The sequence below is a fragment of the Grampus griseus genome (genome assembly GCF_964374135.1).
Source record: "Grampus griseus genome assembly, chromosome: 10".
Classification (NCBI taxonomy): domain Eukaryota; kingdom Metazoa; phylum Chordata; class Mammalia; order Artiodactyla; family Delphinidae; genus Grampus; species Grampus griseus.
The window spans coordinates 5,033,457-5,050,852 of NC_139004.1; the positions used below are offsets into that span (position 1 = coordinate 5,033,457).

Below are 17,396 nucleotides of genomic sequence, written 5' to 3' on the forward strand. Positions count from 1 at the left end.
CCCAGGGAGGAAATGGCTGAAGTCGTCCGGACCCAGGTGAGGGGGTTGGAGGGGGATGGAGGGGTGCAGCGGGGCGCGGGCGCCGCGGGGGGACGAGGCGCCGGGGTGCGGGTCGGGGCGGCCACCACGGCAGCCGGGGGGCCGGCCAGGAGCTGGTCGCTGGGCCTGGAGGCCGTGGGCTCATCTTGTTCGAGGAGCCTTTGATGGCAAAAAGGGACAGAAGCCAGCTCGGACCGGCTCATGCAGACATGGGACAGTGTTAGTGGCTGCACCGGGAGGGCTCCTGGCGCTCGGCGGTGCAGGCACCCCAGGGCCGGTGCTAGAGCCGCCTTCTCCACGCTCTGACCCCCGTCCGCCCCCCTCCTGTTCCCCAGCTCAGCCACTCCGCTGCTCCTTTTCACCAGGGACCCGGGAGTGACCCGTTCTGGCCGGAGCCTCATGCCCACCTCTGGTTCACATGCCAGTATTGGAGCAGAGGGCCAGTCGGCTGTCCCTGAGCTGCCCGGATGGAAAGTTCCGCAGAGGAGGACTTGGGGATGGGGCTGTCGCCAGGAGCAGGGGGAGTTTGCGGGGCCCACTGCGGGCGTCCAGTGGGCAGGCATCCAGGTGGGGCGTCTGCAGCTCAGGGGACAGGTGAGCGCTGCAGCCGGATTTGAGTTGTGTAGGAGCTGAAGCTCTGGGGATCACTGAGGTCATTGGGGAGGGGGAGAGAGAGAAGAAAGGGGGTTCCAAGCAGCTTTATGGGGTTACCCCTGGGGCAAAGAAACCACGCTCCCTGTGCCTGCAGAGCCGCGAAACGGCACTCTCTCTGGCCGTGCAAAAAGATTAACCTACTTCGCGCTGAAGCTGGGGGTGGGGGTGTGTGTGTGTGGGGGTGCTGTGGTGTGTGTGTGTGTGTGTGTGTGTGTGTGTGCGCGCGCGCGATCAGGCAGGGCTCACAATCAGCCCATCTCTCGATAGCAAACACCTGTCTCTTCCTCCCTGTGCCCACCGTCGCTCGGGCCCACACACCCGATGGGGCACCCCCCAGTTGGGCACTTGCTTGGTTCTTTTTATATGGTGGAATGTATTTGTCCTTTTTCCCCATTTCTTTTGTTTAGCTGAGCTGTGTCTCCTCAGCTAGACTGGAGGACGCGTGGGGCAGTTATCCTGTGTCCCCTCCAAACCTCAATCCGGCGCCTGCACGTTGGGGTGTGCGTTTTGCAGATGGGGACAGAGCCCGGGTGGGCAGGCCCTGCGGCCATGTTGTCTGGGACACAGTTTTGGGTCTCATCCGTCAAGCAGGTCAGCGCCAGGACTGGGGCTTCTGCCCGGGCCACGTGGACATGCGAGTTCTCAGTGAATGAGTCCACCCACTGACGGGGGGGCAGGGAGCATATGCTGTGGCTCCGACCTTCGCAGGTGCTGCGCGTGGCAGGCCGGGCTTCTCCCTGGGCGGCTCATTACGGTCACCTGGGGACTGTTCCATCTGGCGATGGGGCCTCACCTGAGGCCCATTAAACGGTCTCTGGGGGGTGGGGCTCCACGCGGAGAGCTTTTAAAGCTCCCCGGAGCTTCCTACTGTGCCGAAGGCTGGACCTGCCCAGCCTAGAGTGTCCTGAGGGCGACACAGGGACAGCTGATGGGATTCGGAGCCAGACAGACCTGGGTTCAAATCCCAGCCCCACGGTGACTCGGCTTCTCTGGATTTGATGTCTTTATCTCCAGAATGGGTGTTAAGTGCCCATTTCCCAAAACATCAGGTACCTACAGAGCTTCAAGTGCATAGAAGCCGCCTAAAATAATAGTCCCCAGGCCTCCCTGAGACCTGAGGCCTTCACCGAGTAGACCCTCAGCTTCTGTACCAGGGACGTGTGGGGAGAGGGAGGCCCTTCGAGGGTGCTGTGACCGGGGCGGTGGCAGCCGTAGTCACACAGAGCTGGGGACGGAAAAGCCTTCCTCCTCCTTCTAATTATAGAGGAAAGGCTTCATAGTCTCCCGGACATGACCTCTGTGAGTGCTTCCACACGCTACGCAAAATTGTCATCCGTCATCTATTCGTTTGGAGACTTTCATTTTCTGAAAGGCAGCGGGGACCCTGAGTCGGGGAGGGGGCATCGCAGCTGGGACTGCTGCTGCCAAGCCTGCGCCGCGTCCCTCCCTCCGACAGTGGCTCCCCACCCGAGCGCTGGCTTGGCGGGGCCTGGGCTCCTCTGCGGTCCGCGAGGAACCATCGAGGGAGGCGGGAGACGCCAGAGGCCCAGGGCGTGGGTGAGGGGCGCTCGCTGATGAGGGTCCTGGTTTGCCTTTGGAGTCCCAGGGGTGCTGGGCAAGGCCTTCTGCATTGTCACACTGCAAGGTTGGCGTCAGCTGGGAAGCTCTGGGCCCAGGGTTTAATTTTGTGTTGATACTAGAGTTAGAGGCTCACCAAAAAGCTGCTTAGAAATCTAAAAATTTCTGCCAATGCTACATGTTTATCTGAAGATAAAGCTAATTGGACCACGAGGAAAGGAAGGGCAGCTTCAACTTGAGAGATGGTACTTAGACAATCAAAGCCCTTAACCATGTATATGATCAGGGTCATAGCTAAGGAAATGCTGCCTGTTATGGGCTGAATTGTGTCCCCCCCAGCGCCTCGGAATGTGACCGTATTTGGAGAGGGGCCTTTCAAAGGGTGATTAAGTTAGGGTGACCCTAATCTGATCTGACTGGTCTTCTTATAAGAAGGGGAAGTTTGGACCCAGACACCAGGGATGTGTGTGCACGGTCCGTGTGAGGACACGGGGAGAAGATGCCCATCTATGCGCCAAGGAGGGAGAGGCCTCAGGAGGAACCAACCCTGCCGACGCCTGGATCTCAGACCTCCAGCCTGCCCGGCTGGGGCCCCTGGGCAGCGTGGCTCGGGTGCCTCACTTTCAGGTCCGGGAGCACCAGGCACTTCGTGATTGTATTGAGCGCCGTGCTCCTGGGCCTGAGACCTGGGATGGGTGTGGAGAGAAGGAAGGTGCATCTGGTCATATCCGAGTGCCCCAAAGATCACGACCGTATGCTCCCCAGAGCCTGAGAAGAACCATGGGGCTTCCTTCGCTCTGGCTGGAATCTTCCAAACCTGTGTCCCAGCTGCAGCCTCACCCACTGGGAAGCTTATCAGCAAAGCAAACACCTAGACTCCAGGGCGGAGGCGCAGTGTGGGAGAGAGTTAGCAGCCTCTCAGGGGGGCCGACGTGCTCTGAAGTGTCTCTTGGCTCGGGAATGACCCCGACGCACCCACCCCCTGAAAAGCACTGCCTGGCCCCCTGTCACCCCCTCCCCTCAGCGAGTCTCAAACTTTGAATCCACCTGTAGAGTTTGTTTGAAAATGCAGATCCCTGGGCCAAGCTCCCCGAGACTCTGCTGTAGGTCTGGGGGATGTTCCAGGTGATTCCACACGTGAGGTTTACGGGCCACCCCTGAGATGCGCTTCCTCCGTGCGAGTGTGTCTCTGCACGTCCCCCCTGCTCTGCTATTGCAGGCTCAGCTCAGAGCATCTCCCCCGACAGTCCCACGCCTCTCGTGCCCCCCTCCCAGCCCGCCCCCGGCCCGGCATGCTCTTGCTGCACAGTTACGGCCTGGCTGGTGCAAAGACAGGAACCAGGGACGGTCCCGTGCATCCCTGACCCCGGGGGCCTGGCACTCAGCAAGAGGTGGATGCTTGTGGGTAGCCTTTCAGTTCAATTTATTTCCATCCAATTCGATTCAGTGCAGTTCAACTCAGTTCACGTCAGCATAAGAGCCAGTTGTGAGCCCAACACACAGACGCGGGCCTCCGCTTGGAGGAAGGGCCCCGTCACCTGGGCGCGTGCCCACACGAAGCATCACTCATCCCCGCCCGGCTCGTCTCTGAACATCCCCTAAGTCGACACCGGCGGCCGCTAAGGTGTGTGTTCCAGCCACCACATCACGGGCTGGCATCCTGTCCGGGTCACCGTCCCCGTGACGGGGAAGCGCAGGCCAAACGGAGGACCCGGCGGCGTGGGTCCCCGGGTTCACGCGTCCTCGCCGGTGGGGACGGTGGCCCATCCTCCCGCGGGCAGAGGACGACACCGCACAGCAGCTGCTCCGCAGAGGCCGCTGAGCCCTGCCACCCAGCCAGCCCGGCGGTGGCTCCTCCGCAGATCCCGCCGAGGGGCCAGCGCCGCCCCAGCCTTCACGAGGAGCAGAGCGGTGCAGGAGGGGGGCCGGCGTCTTTCTGCAGCAAGCAGCCTCGGTGGCGGGGCCCCGCCCGCGTGGCGAGGGGGTGGCAGCGCTGCGGGGGGGCTGGCGACATCAGTGCGCCTCCCCCTTCCTGCGTCTGAAACATCAAAGGGAGACGGTCAGCTCCTGGGCGGCCTCCCTGCGGGGTCGGGGGCGCAGGGAGGCCGGGGCGAATGACAAAAGCCCCAGAGAATCCCCTTCCCCCCACCCCGCCCCCCATGAAGAAACAAATGGAGAAGTCTCGGATTGGGGTCCACTTTTCTAAAATTAGTCTATTCTGCGACTCCCAGAAGAAATCGTTATTGGGATTTAGTCAGACTTTCATGCTCTGAGTGAGAATCCGGCATGAAGCGAAGCCCGAAGCGTAGCCATGCTCCAGGCGTAAAGCAGAAACGCACCCAGGCTCGTGCGGAGAGGTTTGGGGGGCTCTGCTCTGGACCTAGAGCGGCTCCCAGAGAGTCTCCCTCATTCTTTCGTTCACTCAGCGGACCTTTCTGGAGCACCCGCTCTGTGCCAGGTCTGGACTGGGAGCCCGAGGGAGGGCAGGGCGGCCGGTGCCCGGGGCGTGATGGGCCAGGCCGCTGACCTAGCCCCGGTGCCGGGAAGCTTCCCTCGAGGAGGAGGGGCCGGGAAAGCACGCAGGGCCCCACCTTTGCCCGCGGTCCGAACCCACGTCCCAGGGATGGACAGGAAGGGCCGGGAGCCCTGCCGCGTGGCTCCTAACGAAAGGGCGTGACCTGAGCCCAGTCACGAGGACGCAGCACACAAGGCCCGCACTGCCTCAAGGCGCCCATGTCCTGAAAGGCCGAGGAATCGTCCAGACCCAAGGGGACCACGGACACGTGACAAGTGCACGGAACGCGTGAACCCGGACGGGCTCCCGAGGCAGGAGGACGGGCCGGGGGCGGTGCTGGGCCAGGTGCTGAGCGCTGGCCGTGGCCTGTGGCTTGGCAGTCACCGCAGCAGTGTGGCTCGTCCCCCGGTCAGAGAGCGTGCCTGTTCCCGGGAGGGGTCAGGGACGGTGCGCGTCTCGTGCAGGTGTGTCTGTAGCGAAAGTCAGCAGTTGAGGATCTGGGTGAAGGCGGAGGGTGTGGGGAATTCCTTTGCAGTGTTTCGCAGCTTCTCTCCAAGTTCCAAACTATGAAAGTTAAAGGCTGCTCCCAGACTCGGTGCCGGACGGGCAGGTGAGGGCAGGGCACCGGCGCCCCCGTGTAGGCGGAGGGCGGGCGTGCGAGGCTGGGGGCGGGGATGGACCGAGCAGCTCAGCGGGGACGGTGCGGGCTTGGGTTCAGAGGTCGGACGGAGACGCAGACGCGCAACGAGAGGTTTGGGTCCGGCTCCTGCAGGCCGTGGGAGGGACCAGACCATCGCCGAGGGTCCCGGTGGCGCCTCGTGGCCGGGGTTCGGGGGACTGGACCAGCGGTGGCACCGCAGGCACGGCCACCACGTGGGCGCTGCGTGTGTCCCCTGCTCACCGACCGTGGGGAGCCCACCCACTGGGGACCAGGGCCGGGGCAGGGCCGCGTCCCACCACCATTTTCAGTTGGCCTCAGGCATCCAACACGAGAGGAGACAACGGCGGGGGGGCAGTGAAGCAGCCCCATTTCTGTACAAGGACAGGGGGGCCACTCAGGTCCAGGCTGACACCACTGGCTGTGGCGCGTGCGCTGTCCTGCCACAAGCTAGTCCAGGGCTTCCCGAGGGCAAGCAGGGCAGGCCGGCTCACCGCTCTGCAGCCAGCAGGACCATCAAGCGAGACCCAGACTCTCCTGGCGACTGTTTTGCAGTGCAGTTGTGGGAGCACCGCTGGCGGGTATTAAAATGCAGATTCCTGGGCGCCGGCCCGGAGCGAAAATCGGCAGCTCTGGCCACGGCGCCCTAAGCAAACCCCCCCTCCTCCATCCCCAATCTTATGGGCAGCAAGGTTGGTGAATGCCGCCTAAGAGCAAGAAATAAGTGTTGAAGTGGTTCGTTTGGAGGGCGAAGGAATGGCAATGATTTCATCCTTTATCTCAAGCAATCATTTTGGACCCTTTAATTTCCATTATTCAATAAAATAGGTAAAGATTTAGAGGTACACACGCACACGCACACGCACACGCACACACACACACACACACACACACACACAGTTGTAAGGGAGAGAAAGCAGATTTTTTAAAGATGGTCCGGAAGGCAGAACTAGGACACAGACCGCAAGGCGGTCGATCTGGGCTCCAGCGAGAACTGTCTGCTAGCTGAGCTGTCCACAGATGGGATCGGCCACCTGCCCAGGTGGCCAGAAAGCCGGCCTAGATGACCTGGATTCTTTCCAGCTCGAATATTATATGAGGCTCTATTAAGTACAGGAAAAATATCAGGACCACACCTTTTAAACAGAATTTCACAGTTCTAGGGAAAAAAAGTTGATAATGATGGTATTCAGTTGGCTGACAAATGAACATTGTTTATGGAATGAGGAAAAACAATACATTCCTAGCAGTGAAAATTAGGTTACTCTGGGCCAGGCACTGGGGTCAGCTTTCTTTTCACATGCAGTATCTTTAACAAATCCAGCCAAACACCTGGCGTATAGTGAGGGCTTTACATTCATTGAACGTTAATAACTAATAATTTTAGTTACAATTATCCCCATTTTAGAGAAGAAGAAACAGGTGGGACCAATTAGGTGACTTGTGTAAGATTGCTAAGTGGGTGAGCCTGGATTCAAACAAGGGCTGTTAACCATCATACTCCTGTCCAATGAGAGAAAGTATTTCACGAGTGCATCCGAAGTAAACACATGTGTGTGTGGACGTGATGCAGGCAGAGCAGACAGGCAGTGGCTTTGTCTGAGACCAAGTTCCTCTTGGGAGACGAGGCTCCAGAGAGCACGTGCTGTGTGTGGCCAGCTCTCCAGGTGACATGATCACTCAGCTGAATCCAAGTCACTTCACTGACGTCTTAGCAAAAGCAGTTATTTTCACTTTAGTCCCACGTTTGGTTTGGGGCGGGAGTGGAGCACAGGATGCCCAGGCCTGTGGGTTGCAGTGTCTGGAGTAGTTGGCTTGCTTTAGGGGAGGACAACTGAGTCTTTCTGGCGATGCCTTGGGAATGAACCGTCATGGCTGTACCACCCGTGTGCAGCAGAGGGCAGCAGAACACACCCGCGCAGACAGGTTTCAGGGGGCCTGGGAGTTAGGGTTCTGCTTGAAAATGTTTCCCTGTCATTTGGAGGATTCTTGCAGAGGAGGAATACTACTGATTTAAAGTTATGATGCAAATAGTGAACTATTCCCTTATAAAAAAATTAGCAACTTTCTTTTTTAAGTCTTAATGACACAGCTAGCCTCCGGACTTGAAACTCTCCTTTTGGAGCTGTCACCTCTGATAGCTTATCTCATTGTCTCAACTTGATATAATTTGCCAAGCTTGGATTATACGTTTAACGAAAACTATTTAAGGTTACATTTCACTCACGATTTGGGAACTAACTTGATTGTGTGAAGCTCGGCTGTGACACCCCTGTTGTTTCACTTCCTTTTTCTGGAACTCACCCACGGGATTTCACTTGAGCCACCTTCCCGGCAACTCCCGGGCACTCACTTGCCAGTTTCCTTGGCTCTGTTTGGTAAATGCCTCCTGGTGGAGCTGCAGCCCCGGTCCCTCCCTAGAATCCTCACTGCGCACATGAGGCCGGCAAGTCGACCTCCTTTCTCCAGGGTTTTCAGTGAATGGGGACTGGGCGGCCACCGGGAGAACCTCTGTATTACGAGGGAGGCAACAGAATTCTGTGAAAGCTCTGGACACAGACCAGCCTGCGTTCCAGTCTCAGCTTTGCCACTTCACAGTCAACCGCGTCTCAGTACGTCATTGGACTCGTACATTCAGTTTCCTCATCTGCAAGACGGGGGTGTTGCCTACTTCACTGCAGGGCTGTGAGGTTAACTCGTATTTATTAAACACCTACCACATGCCAGGTACCATTCCAAGACTTGGGGACCCAGTAACTGGAAATTCTTGCTGTCCTGAAGCTTAAGCTTCGAAAAGGGGGTGACGGGCAGCGGAAGGGCCAGGGAGTGGGGAGGGACGAGGCCGACGCCCAGGGTGGTGCGAGGCATCGGGAGGCAGGCGCCCTTGACGACGGAAGGCTGTGGGGGGCGCCGATGCAGGGGGCGTCTGGGCAGAGGGAGTCACTGCCACGGCGGGGGGTGGGGCCGTGTGGGCACCAGGGCTGGGAGGGCCGGCAGTGCCGAGCACAGGCTGACACAGGCCCAGATGGAGGTGCAGGTGGTTTATTAATGTGAAGGCGTAACAGATGAGAAGCAAACCTGGGTGCCGTCCAAGGAAACATCTTTTGAGGATTTTCTACCAATCTGTCTTGATTTTCTCTGAGTATGTAAAGCGACAGAAACATCTTAAGTTTTCGAATGGGCTCACTTTCTTGCTGGGCTACAGCCAAGCTGCCCACAGCCATCGCGATTATTATACTCATCGTAGGAGGCTCAAATAAATTTAACACTTGTATTTATTTCTTCCATTCTAAAATATAAGCACATTACAAACACTTTGAAAAGGAAAAAAAAATCCACCACTCTACCACAAAAGCAGCTCTAGCATTTTGTGTATTTCTTTTCAGACTCTGGACTAATCTGAAATTTACTGAATACTGAGTGTTTCAAGCCATATTGTAGAGAAGAAATTAAAATGCTGGTTCTCACTGCCCTAATATTTTTTGATTCATTTCCCTTCAGCAGAGAAGACTAAAAATATTACAGTTACAAAGACTAAAAGGCCAGAGTATGCACAGCTTCTAATCCAAAGTTCCTGTTTCTATGAAGAACACGTTAATTCAGCTCTGCCACTTACAACAAAATCATGAAAAGAAGGACATGTTCGGTACTGACTCAGTGATATACTGATGAAGTTAAACCAAAGAGGCATCTCTGCCTACTTAAAAACGTTTAAACGGTCAGAGTATGCAGTCTCTAATTACTGGGAACCGAAACTTAATATGCGCACGTGTGTGTGTGTGTGTGTGTGTGTGTGTGTGTGTGTGTGTGTGTGTGTGTGTGTGTGTGTGTGTGTGTGTGTGTGTGTGTGTGTGTGTGTGTGTGTGTGTGTGTGTGTGTGTGTCGGAGGGGGGGTGTCTTATGACCATCATTTGAAAAGTCTAAAGAGCTCGCAGCCAAACAGCACATGTAAAGCTCATCTTAAATCTTCTTCATTCGAAGACAAAACTTGTTACTTGAAATGTCTAAATTTTGTAGGTTGAAAATATGTAAAGCTTTTTACAAATTCCAGAGGGAAATTAAGATCAAGATCGTAGCTTCCTTTCTCTGCTTAATATTTTAGATGCACTTTGTGCTTCGCAAAGACGAAGACCTAGCAGTAAAACGCACTGGTACTTTACAAATCATTTTGTATTGAACGCAAATCCTTTCGAGATCAGCCTTAATTAGGGATATGCAAATAAAGAGATGCGTTTAGGGGCTTCCCTGGTGGTGCAGTGGTTAGGAATCCGCCTGCCAATGCAGGGGACACGGGTTTGAGCCCTGGTTCAGGAAGATCCCATGTGCCGTGGAGCAGCTAAGCCCGTGCGCCACAGCTACTGAGCCTGCGCTCTAGAGCCCGCGCACCTAGAGCCGGTGCTCCAAGACGAGAGAGGCCACCGCAGTGAGAGGCCCGCACACGGCAATGAAGAGTAGCCCCCGCTCACCGCAACTAAAAAGAAAGCCCACGCACAGCAACGAAGACCCAACGCAGCCAGAAATAAATTAATTTTTTTTAAAAAGATGCGTTTGAAGACGAGTTTAGGCAGTAGGTTGGACCAATGGAAATAACCAAGAAAAAAGGGTGTTCTTGGGTTTACCAAACTGGAAAAACTGTGATTTCGATAACTCACTGAGCAGGAACTTTTCTCAAATGTTTCATTAACTAGTCAGTCCTAAAGGTGGCCAGATAACTTTCTCACAGTCACCAGATAAAACCCACACTGCAGAAGAACGTTTTGTCATAAACAGCCTGACTAAAATACACTGCCCGCTATAATTAAAATAGCAAACACCCAAGACCTCTTGCAGTGCAGTAGGAAATGTAAAAAGAAGGGAGTCTTTTGAACCAGCGGTATTTTGCCTATACTGAATAGATTCGGACTTCTTTAAAGTTCTTAAGTTGTTAAGATTTTGAAATGGAGAGAACTGAAATCTAATTTAATTCATAGCAGAGGTGAATTAGTAAGAATGTATTAAATACTTAAGGGCAAATCAATGTACCTGGTGGGCCTCTTGAAGATTTAATGTTGGATAAACAGGAGTCATGTTACTGAAGAAGGACAAGAAGTCAGACTGAGAGATTCATGGAGGAAATAAACGTATCTGTGCCTTGTCGGTTTGGGGTTACAGTAAAACATTTAAGTGAAAGTGAATCACGGGCAGTTAGAAGGGCAGGGGGAATCCAAGGGCCGGCGTCCAGGAGCTAGACGCACAGGTCAAGGCCGGGGAGCGGACATGCACAGGCTGGCGAGGAGGGAACGGAGATCCCAGGAGAGGCCTTTGGGGCAGAAGCTGGGTTGAAAAGCAGTTAGAAGACTGAAGGCCCAGTGAAGGGGAAGCCCGAAGCCCAGGAGGACCGGAACCGGAACAGCCAGAGGGGCAAGAGGACACGCCGGACTCTGGACGGAAAGGTCTCCGCCCAGGGGCACGGGAGGACAGAAGCCGGGACGAGGGGACGGAGGCCAGGCCGGGAGTCTCCCGAGGAGCTGCAGACGGGACTTGGTGCCAGGAACGGAGGCGCCCCGGGCAGCGGGCGCGGGAAAGCCCTCGAGGCACAGACACGGCGAGGTGGCCACAACCTCTCGCCGCTGGTCCCTGAAAAGAGAGTCTTCAGGCGCCACCAGGTGTGCTGTCCGGGAGGAATGCGACGAAGGCAGGTTCCCCACTGGAGCCACCCTCGCGCCACCGTGCGCCCTGCAACTTCAGGACGGCAGCCTCAGCTGCTCCGGGTCAAGCTTCCACTCCGTGGGGACAGAGGCCACCCCTCGCAGGGGCACATTTTAAAAACGTAGCGGTGCTTTAACTGTGAGACGGTCACTCGGTCGTGAACAGGATGAGAAAGTCACGCAAGACCGGAAAGTACTGCAACTCTGACACTCAAGTGCCCGGCGCCGCAGGCCTGCTGCCCGCTCTCCGGGGCGCCAAGGACCCCGCCCCGCGGGCGATGGCGGCGCGTACTCGGGAGACTGGAGCCGGCGGCCGGGCGTTCCCGTACGCTTGACAGGTACCCTGACTTCCACCGAAGGAACCTACCTCAGAGAGGAACCACCAAGCAAATCCTACGTGGCGCGACCAGAAGCCGGTAAGGTACCTTGTGCGTCCCCCGCGGCACGGCCCATCTGCAGGATCCAGGCCGGAGCCGGCGGGCCGGGCGGATGAACAAGGCGTGCGAAGCGGAAGCGCGGCGCCTGGACGCGCGGCGCCTGGACGCGCATCTGCTCCCCGAGCGCCGCTGCCCACTAGCACGTCCTCACGCTCCTCCGTAACGTGCTTTTAGAGCTCGAGCACCTGTTTGACAAATGTGATTCGGATGCATGATCGGACCAATGGGTTTCTGAAAACACGTCAAGACTGATTATCTTGGGGTGGCTCAGTCTGAGGCTGTAAGAAATTCTGAGAGGCGTTTCATAAATGTTTTTTGAACGGCAGGCGATGGCATCACTGGAACGTGTGCAGCCTCCCCAGGTGTTCGGGGAGCTGCGTGTGCAGGCTGTAACACCCCGGGCAGCCCCGTAACGCTGGTTCATTAGTAGACCCGTTATTAGAGCTGGCCCCCTTACATGTCCATCTTAAGGCGTTTACTCTTTCATTGAAAACGAATACTGTTTCACTTTTCTATTCGGTCGAGTTTAACCATCACTCCACAACGAAGCCCAAAAGGCACTACCCGCACCTGCCTTGCGCGCGCTTCACAGGCCGTTCCTGCGACACGGCGTTTGTGGCATCGCTCACCCACGTGCCAGGCCGTGTCCTCGGCACCTGGTAACCCCGGGGGTCAGGCACCCCAGGCTGAAGCCCAGTGCCTCCAACTCAGAAGAGGGAGCTGGGATTTGAACCCAAGCAGACCGACACGAGTCCATTCGACACCTCAGTCCTATTTCTTTTTGCTAAGTAAACTAGATTTAAGGAGAAAAATCACTTAACGTTGTATTTGGCAAAGGTACGAATCAAACTGGGACTTCCAGGTATTTCTCAATGTAAAAAACACCCCGAGACGCCAGAGATGAGCTGCCTTCTCACCGTCACCACTGGTTCCCGGCCGGGGCCGACTCCGTCCTGATCCCCAGGCCGGCACACCACACACGACCCCAGCTCTCTCTGTTCAACCTCACAGAACTGCCAACAGTAGATACTGGGTTATCAGGAGTCCAGTCCTCTGGAAGACGGCCAGTAAACACTGGCCCACGTTTTCTTGTCTTCTTCAAACCCTTGTGTTAGGTTTCCACGTGAGGGCTGTGAACTAGAAGCCGGGGACAAAAGGCCAGCAAGACAAAAGATCACGGCCCAGCAGACAGGCCAACGAGACGGGATGAGGTGATCAATCGTTCACAGGTACCGTAACAGAAACCCACGTGAGGGGCAGCAGGGGATCAAGAAGGGCCCAGCCAAATCATCTCTGGCTGTGATTTCTGAACTTTAAATAAGGGCTGTCCTTCCTGTGTTCTCCAGGTGATGCTAGGTTTCCTTTTCAATGCTCCACTGTGCCCTACTGAGGGAAACCGCTGTCTGAACAGGAAGACTCGACAGATACCTAACCCGCTTCCCAGCTCCATCCCCGTGTGTGTGTATAGCCCAAGAACAGGGAGCTCATCACTCTCACCTCTAACACGAAGGTGAGTCCTTCAGTCCTTGAAAATTCAATCAAAACTAGAAAAGCCACCTTGAAGAAAATGTTTTTAACCACGATTTTGAAATAACCATGAGGTTATTTGAACTTGCTAGTTGCTGGATTCTAGAAAACCAAGTATTTGTTTAAGCTGCCCGAATGCCTGGTTTTATAAAGTCTCCATCTTACACCTGGTGCAGGGAAGAGAATGTGTAAGATCCAGAGTAAGACGGGTCTGAATCCAGTCAGTACGACACCTCGCACAAGCTTCTTAAACTCAAGAGGTTTCGGGTTTTCCCACGTGTATAAAATGAACTGTATCACCTTCTTTCAGTGGGTTGTTGTGAAGGTTTATGAGATGATAAATGGAAAGGCCCAATGGAACACAGTACAGGGCTGATGTTTAATAAATGAGTTCCTTTCCTACTGCCTTAAAAAAAATAAAAAAGCAGCTAAATGGTACCCAAACCCTGATCATATTCCTTTATGATTCCAAAATCTCAAAGGAAAAAAACTCTAAAACTTCAGGTTATGTAATTAACTACAAGTCCAGCCTTTTGTGGACATGAAAAAGGAGTAAGAGTCCTGAAGAAATTATTTAGATGTTCAGTCCCCAAGTTTTGTTCTTGCCTCCTTTTCTCTTCTAAGGATGATGATCTTACAAACACAGATGAGCCTGACAACAGAACCTACATTCCATTCACTTGAATCACCAGGGTCTTGTGTATGTGTCAGGTTGCTCTTCACTAAGCTGGAGATACTAGTTCAAAGAAAAGTAAGATTTTATTTAATAAAATTAGAGCAAATTTATTCATTTTACAGCTTATAAATGATGCCATCCAAAACTGTGGTAAATTACTTCAAGTGTATCTGGAAATGTCTTCAAATGCAACGGTGTAATTTATCAAAATCTTGCAGAAATGATGTGTACTGCCAAGTTCATAGGTTAAAAAACAAATTACGTTATTTAAATGCTCTAGCCAAATAAATTTTCCTTCATCCCAAGGGTATGGATATCATTGTACCACAAAAGATGAATGCTATATAAGGGCCTCACATACTGTTACATTTGTGTACTCCTGTACCTCCAAAATAGCACCAGTCATTAAGGAGAGGCTTCAACATCACATCACCACCGTCTGCTTCTTCCCAACAGAGCCAAAACACACTTCCAGGCTCATGAACTGCAAATACACCTTCAGGTCAGTGGCTTTTTAAATTTTTTTTTTTTAAGATCTAAATTTGCCTTTTCCTCCTATCAAAGTCACTATTTTCTGAAGCTTATTTAAAATGAAAAACTTCACTAGAGTCAAGTCAATGATCCTTTCCTTCTGATTTCTGTTTTCCTCAGGCTTCTACCTTGGAGGTACCACTTCCCTCTTCAAGGGGGCAGGAACAGTCTTACAAGTCACTTACTACGTAAGACCATGGAATGAATGATGCAGCTGCACAACCAAGGTGAGATCCATGCTTTATGAACACATTATTCTCACACGTCCCAGTGACAGGTTTAATACACAAGATTCTCAGTTCAGTTTACAGACTCTGGAACCAAGTTGTTCAGAAGATGAATTCTGAAACCATAGTTGGTGTAGCAAATTAATATATCAAAACAAATAAAAACTTCAAATATTTACATTTAAAAAAGACATTTAAAAAACAGGCTACTTATTAAGTAAGTGTGCTTGAACAAACCATGTGTGGAATTGAATTCCATTCATTATGGAGTTAGTTTCTGTTAAACACTGACACTACAGAGACCCCTGGCATCTGAGGACTCAAGAATTTAGTGTTCCCAATCTGTGCTAAAAAATAAAACATGACAGATAATTTCCGTGCGCTAATTGGAACCTCAGATATGGAAGGTCTAGTACAGATAAGGCAGATTACTCAGGAGTCAGAAGGCCTGGCACTTGTAACTCAGCGTGGCTTTCCCATTGCCTAAGTATCACCAGGAATTCAATAAAATGCTCTGCAGAGGTCATTTAAATTTTTTGATTACACCTTACTTCATTATGTCCTAGTAATTTCACAAATTTGGACATTCACAAAAATGTTTTGAAATATATCAATATTCCTTGAGAAGGTGGAGGGTCTCCTATATTACATCAAATAAAAACCATGCAGTTTCTTAGAGCTCACAGAGCTTTCCAAAATAAACTACTGATCATACAGCCCAATTAAAAACTCAAAACACTTTATATTACAGGTATAGAAAGCTTCTTTAGCTTAGCATTGCCAATATAGTTAATTTGACACCTTAGCCCTACTTGCAAAGCGGTTAACAGCTTTACAGTGACTTTTTTTTTTTTTTTTTTTTTGCGGTACACGGGCCTCTCACTGGTGTGGCCTCTCCTGCTGCGGAGCGCAGGCTCCGGATGCGCAGGCTCAGCGGCCATGGCTCACGGGCCCAGCCGCTCCGCGGCATGTGGGATCTTCCCGGACCGGGGCACAAACCTGTGTCCCCTGCATCGGCAGGCGGACTCTCAACCACTGTGCCACCAGGGAAGCACTACAGTAACTTGTTTTTATTGTCATTGTCTTTGGCTCAGATGAGGACTTACGCAACTTGGAAAGGTTTTTCACTTGTGTTGCTTCATTGTTTTTTGTGTGGGAGTGGGTGCAGGTGGGGATTATAGCAAAGAGGGATCAGTTCATTATAATGAAGACAGATCAGGAATTACACAGCTACTAAAATTTCATTTACCATTCCCTTACAAAATGTACGTGGGAGAATATGACTTGAAGACAGAGGGCAAAGCCTTGGATGTGTGCGTACTGTTTTACTCTGCTGCTTATCCAGCCTGACAGTAACGCCAAACTTCATTTACTACCTAGGGCAAGGGCAACTAAGAGGGATTTTATGAAGCCCAATTAATTTTGGTTCTGATATCTTAAGTGCTTAAAATTTTGGAGTTCTTCAGATTAATTTGAAAAAAAAAAAAACAACCAAAATACCCCAAAGATTAGATAAAAAACAATCGGTTAACAACTGTTAACCATTAAAAGTTATCCAACTCTTTAACAGGTTTAGGATTAGTTGGAAGTTTGCTTAGTCTGTAGACCAAGGCAACTCTTCTAAAGCAAGATGCTTCTATTAAGGAGAGAAAAATGCTCTCTTAAAAAAACAAACAGAGTGGTCTAAAAATCCCAGAGCTTTATCTCTTGGGTCAGAAATAGAACAGTGGACAACTCAGTTTCCACATATGTTACCTTTTTTCTTATAAAAAAAGAGAGTGAAGTTGGTTTTATATATCAAAACCACAATTTTCATGTTTCACAATTTTGGTGCTAGAGATCCCCAAATTCCTTGACCTTATTTGGGCAGGTTTCGGAAGGTGCGCATTACAGTAAACAGCAGCAAAATACCAACAGTTCTACGGCTAAAAAGCAGCTGGCCGGCTCGCGCCTTTAGAACACTAGCTGTAGAACAGCGACAACATGCAGATTTGCGCCATCAAGCGGGACTTGCGCTTTTCTAAAGGAGAAACACTGTTTTCTTTAAAAACAGTCCAGGGCAGGACGTCTACAGTCATACTGGGCAAATGCTGAGTTTTGGGGGGAAATGCCAGAAAATGTCCAAAAGGAAGAGACAATAGCATTATAGTTAGTATTCTAAAGGCATGCTTCAGATAGTTCAACAATGATTCTGGTAAGACCAACTGCTCACATACATACACACACACTCACACAGATTTTAATGGTTTTAAAAAAACCAAATTTGTTACTTTAGAAAAATAAATGCAGTGCATTTTCAGCAATGTTACCGCCACAGACTCTGATTGCTCAGTCCACACATAAGTAGTAGTTGCCTCCTACGGTGATATGGCTTCTCTGCACTAATTCCCATCAGGCCGAAAAACATTAGGGCGGGTTAAGTAAAGACCGAATTGTTGCACAAAGAACATTTACTCATCAGATCCCACCGATCTCTTCTGTGCCCGTTTCCGGGGCAGCCTTCTGGGTGAAGCTTTATCTGGAAGAAAAGAGAAAGTTCTGATTTGCCTGGCTGTCATGTATGTGTTCAATTCAAAAGCATCTTCCTTCAACTTTACCATTAAGAAAACGACACACATGCAAGAAGACCATCTAATAATAAATGCCTCTTACCTAGCATAGGTTTTTTCACTAACCTTTTAAAATAATCCTTCAAGAGGTAACTCAAAATGAAACTCTACATACTTGTAAGCTGCTAAGTAAATCTTAAAAGTTCTCATCACACACACAAAAATATTTTTGGTATCTCTGTATGGTGACAGATGATGACTTACTGTGGTGACCACTTTCCAATGTGTACAAGTTATCTATCATTATGTTGTATACCT

At 51.9% G+C, this 17,396-nt stretch overlaps 1 protein-coding gene and 1 long non-coding RNA gene across 2 annotated transcripts in view; one reads left to right on the forward strand and one right to left on the reverse strand.

Moving 5' to 3' along the window:
• LOC309828401 lies at positions 1 to 15,639 on the forward strand. Its single transcript, XR_014297309.1, has 4 exons — positions 1 to 36; positions 12,684 to 12,797; positions 12,915 to 13,078; positions 14,168 to 15,639. It is a non-coding gene; the product is annotated as an uncharacterized lncRNA (long non-coding RNA).
• SSR1 (signal sequence receptor subunit 1) overlaps positions 14,531 to 17,396 on the reverse strand; it is a 21,268-nt gene continuing 18,402 nt past the window's right edge. The window contains exon 8 of the mRNA XM_082663689.1: positions 14,531 to 17,047. Within this exon, the coding sequence (XP_082519815.1) occupies positions 16,980 to 17,047 (68 nt within the window). The 3' untranslated portion in view covers positions 14,531 to 16,979. The remainder of the gene's footprint in view (positions 17,048 to 17,396) is intronic.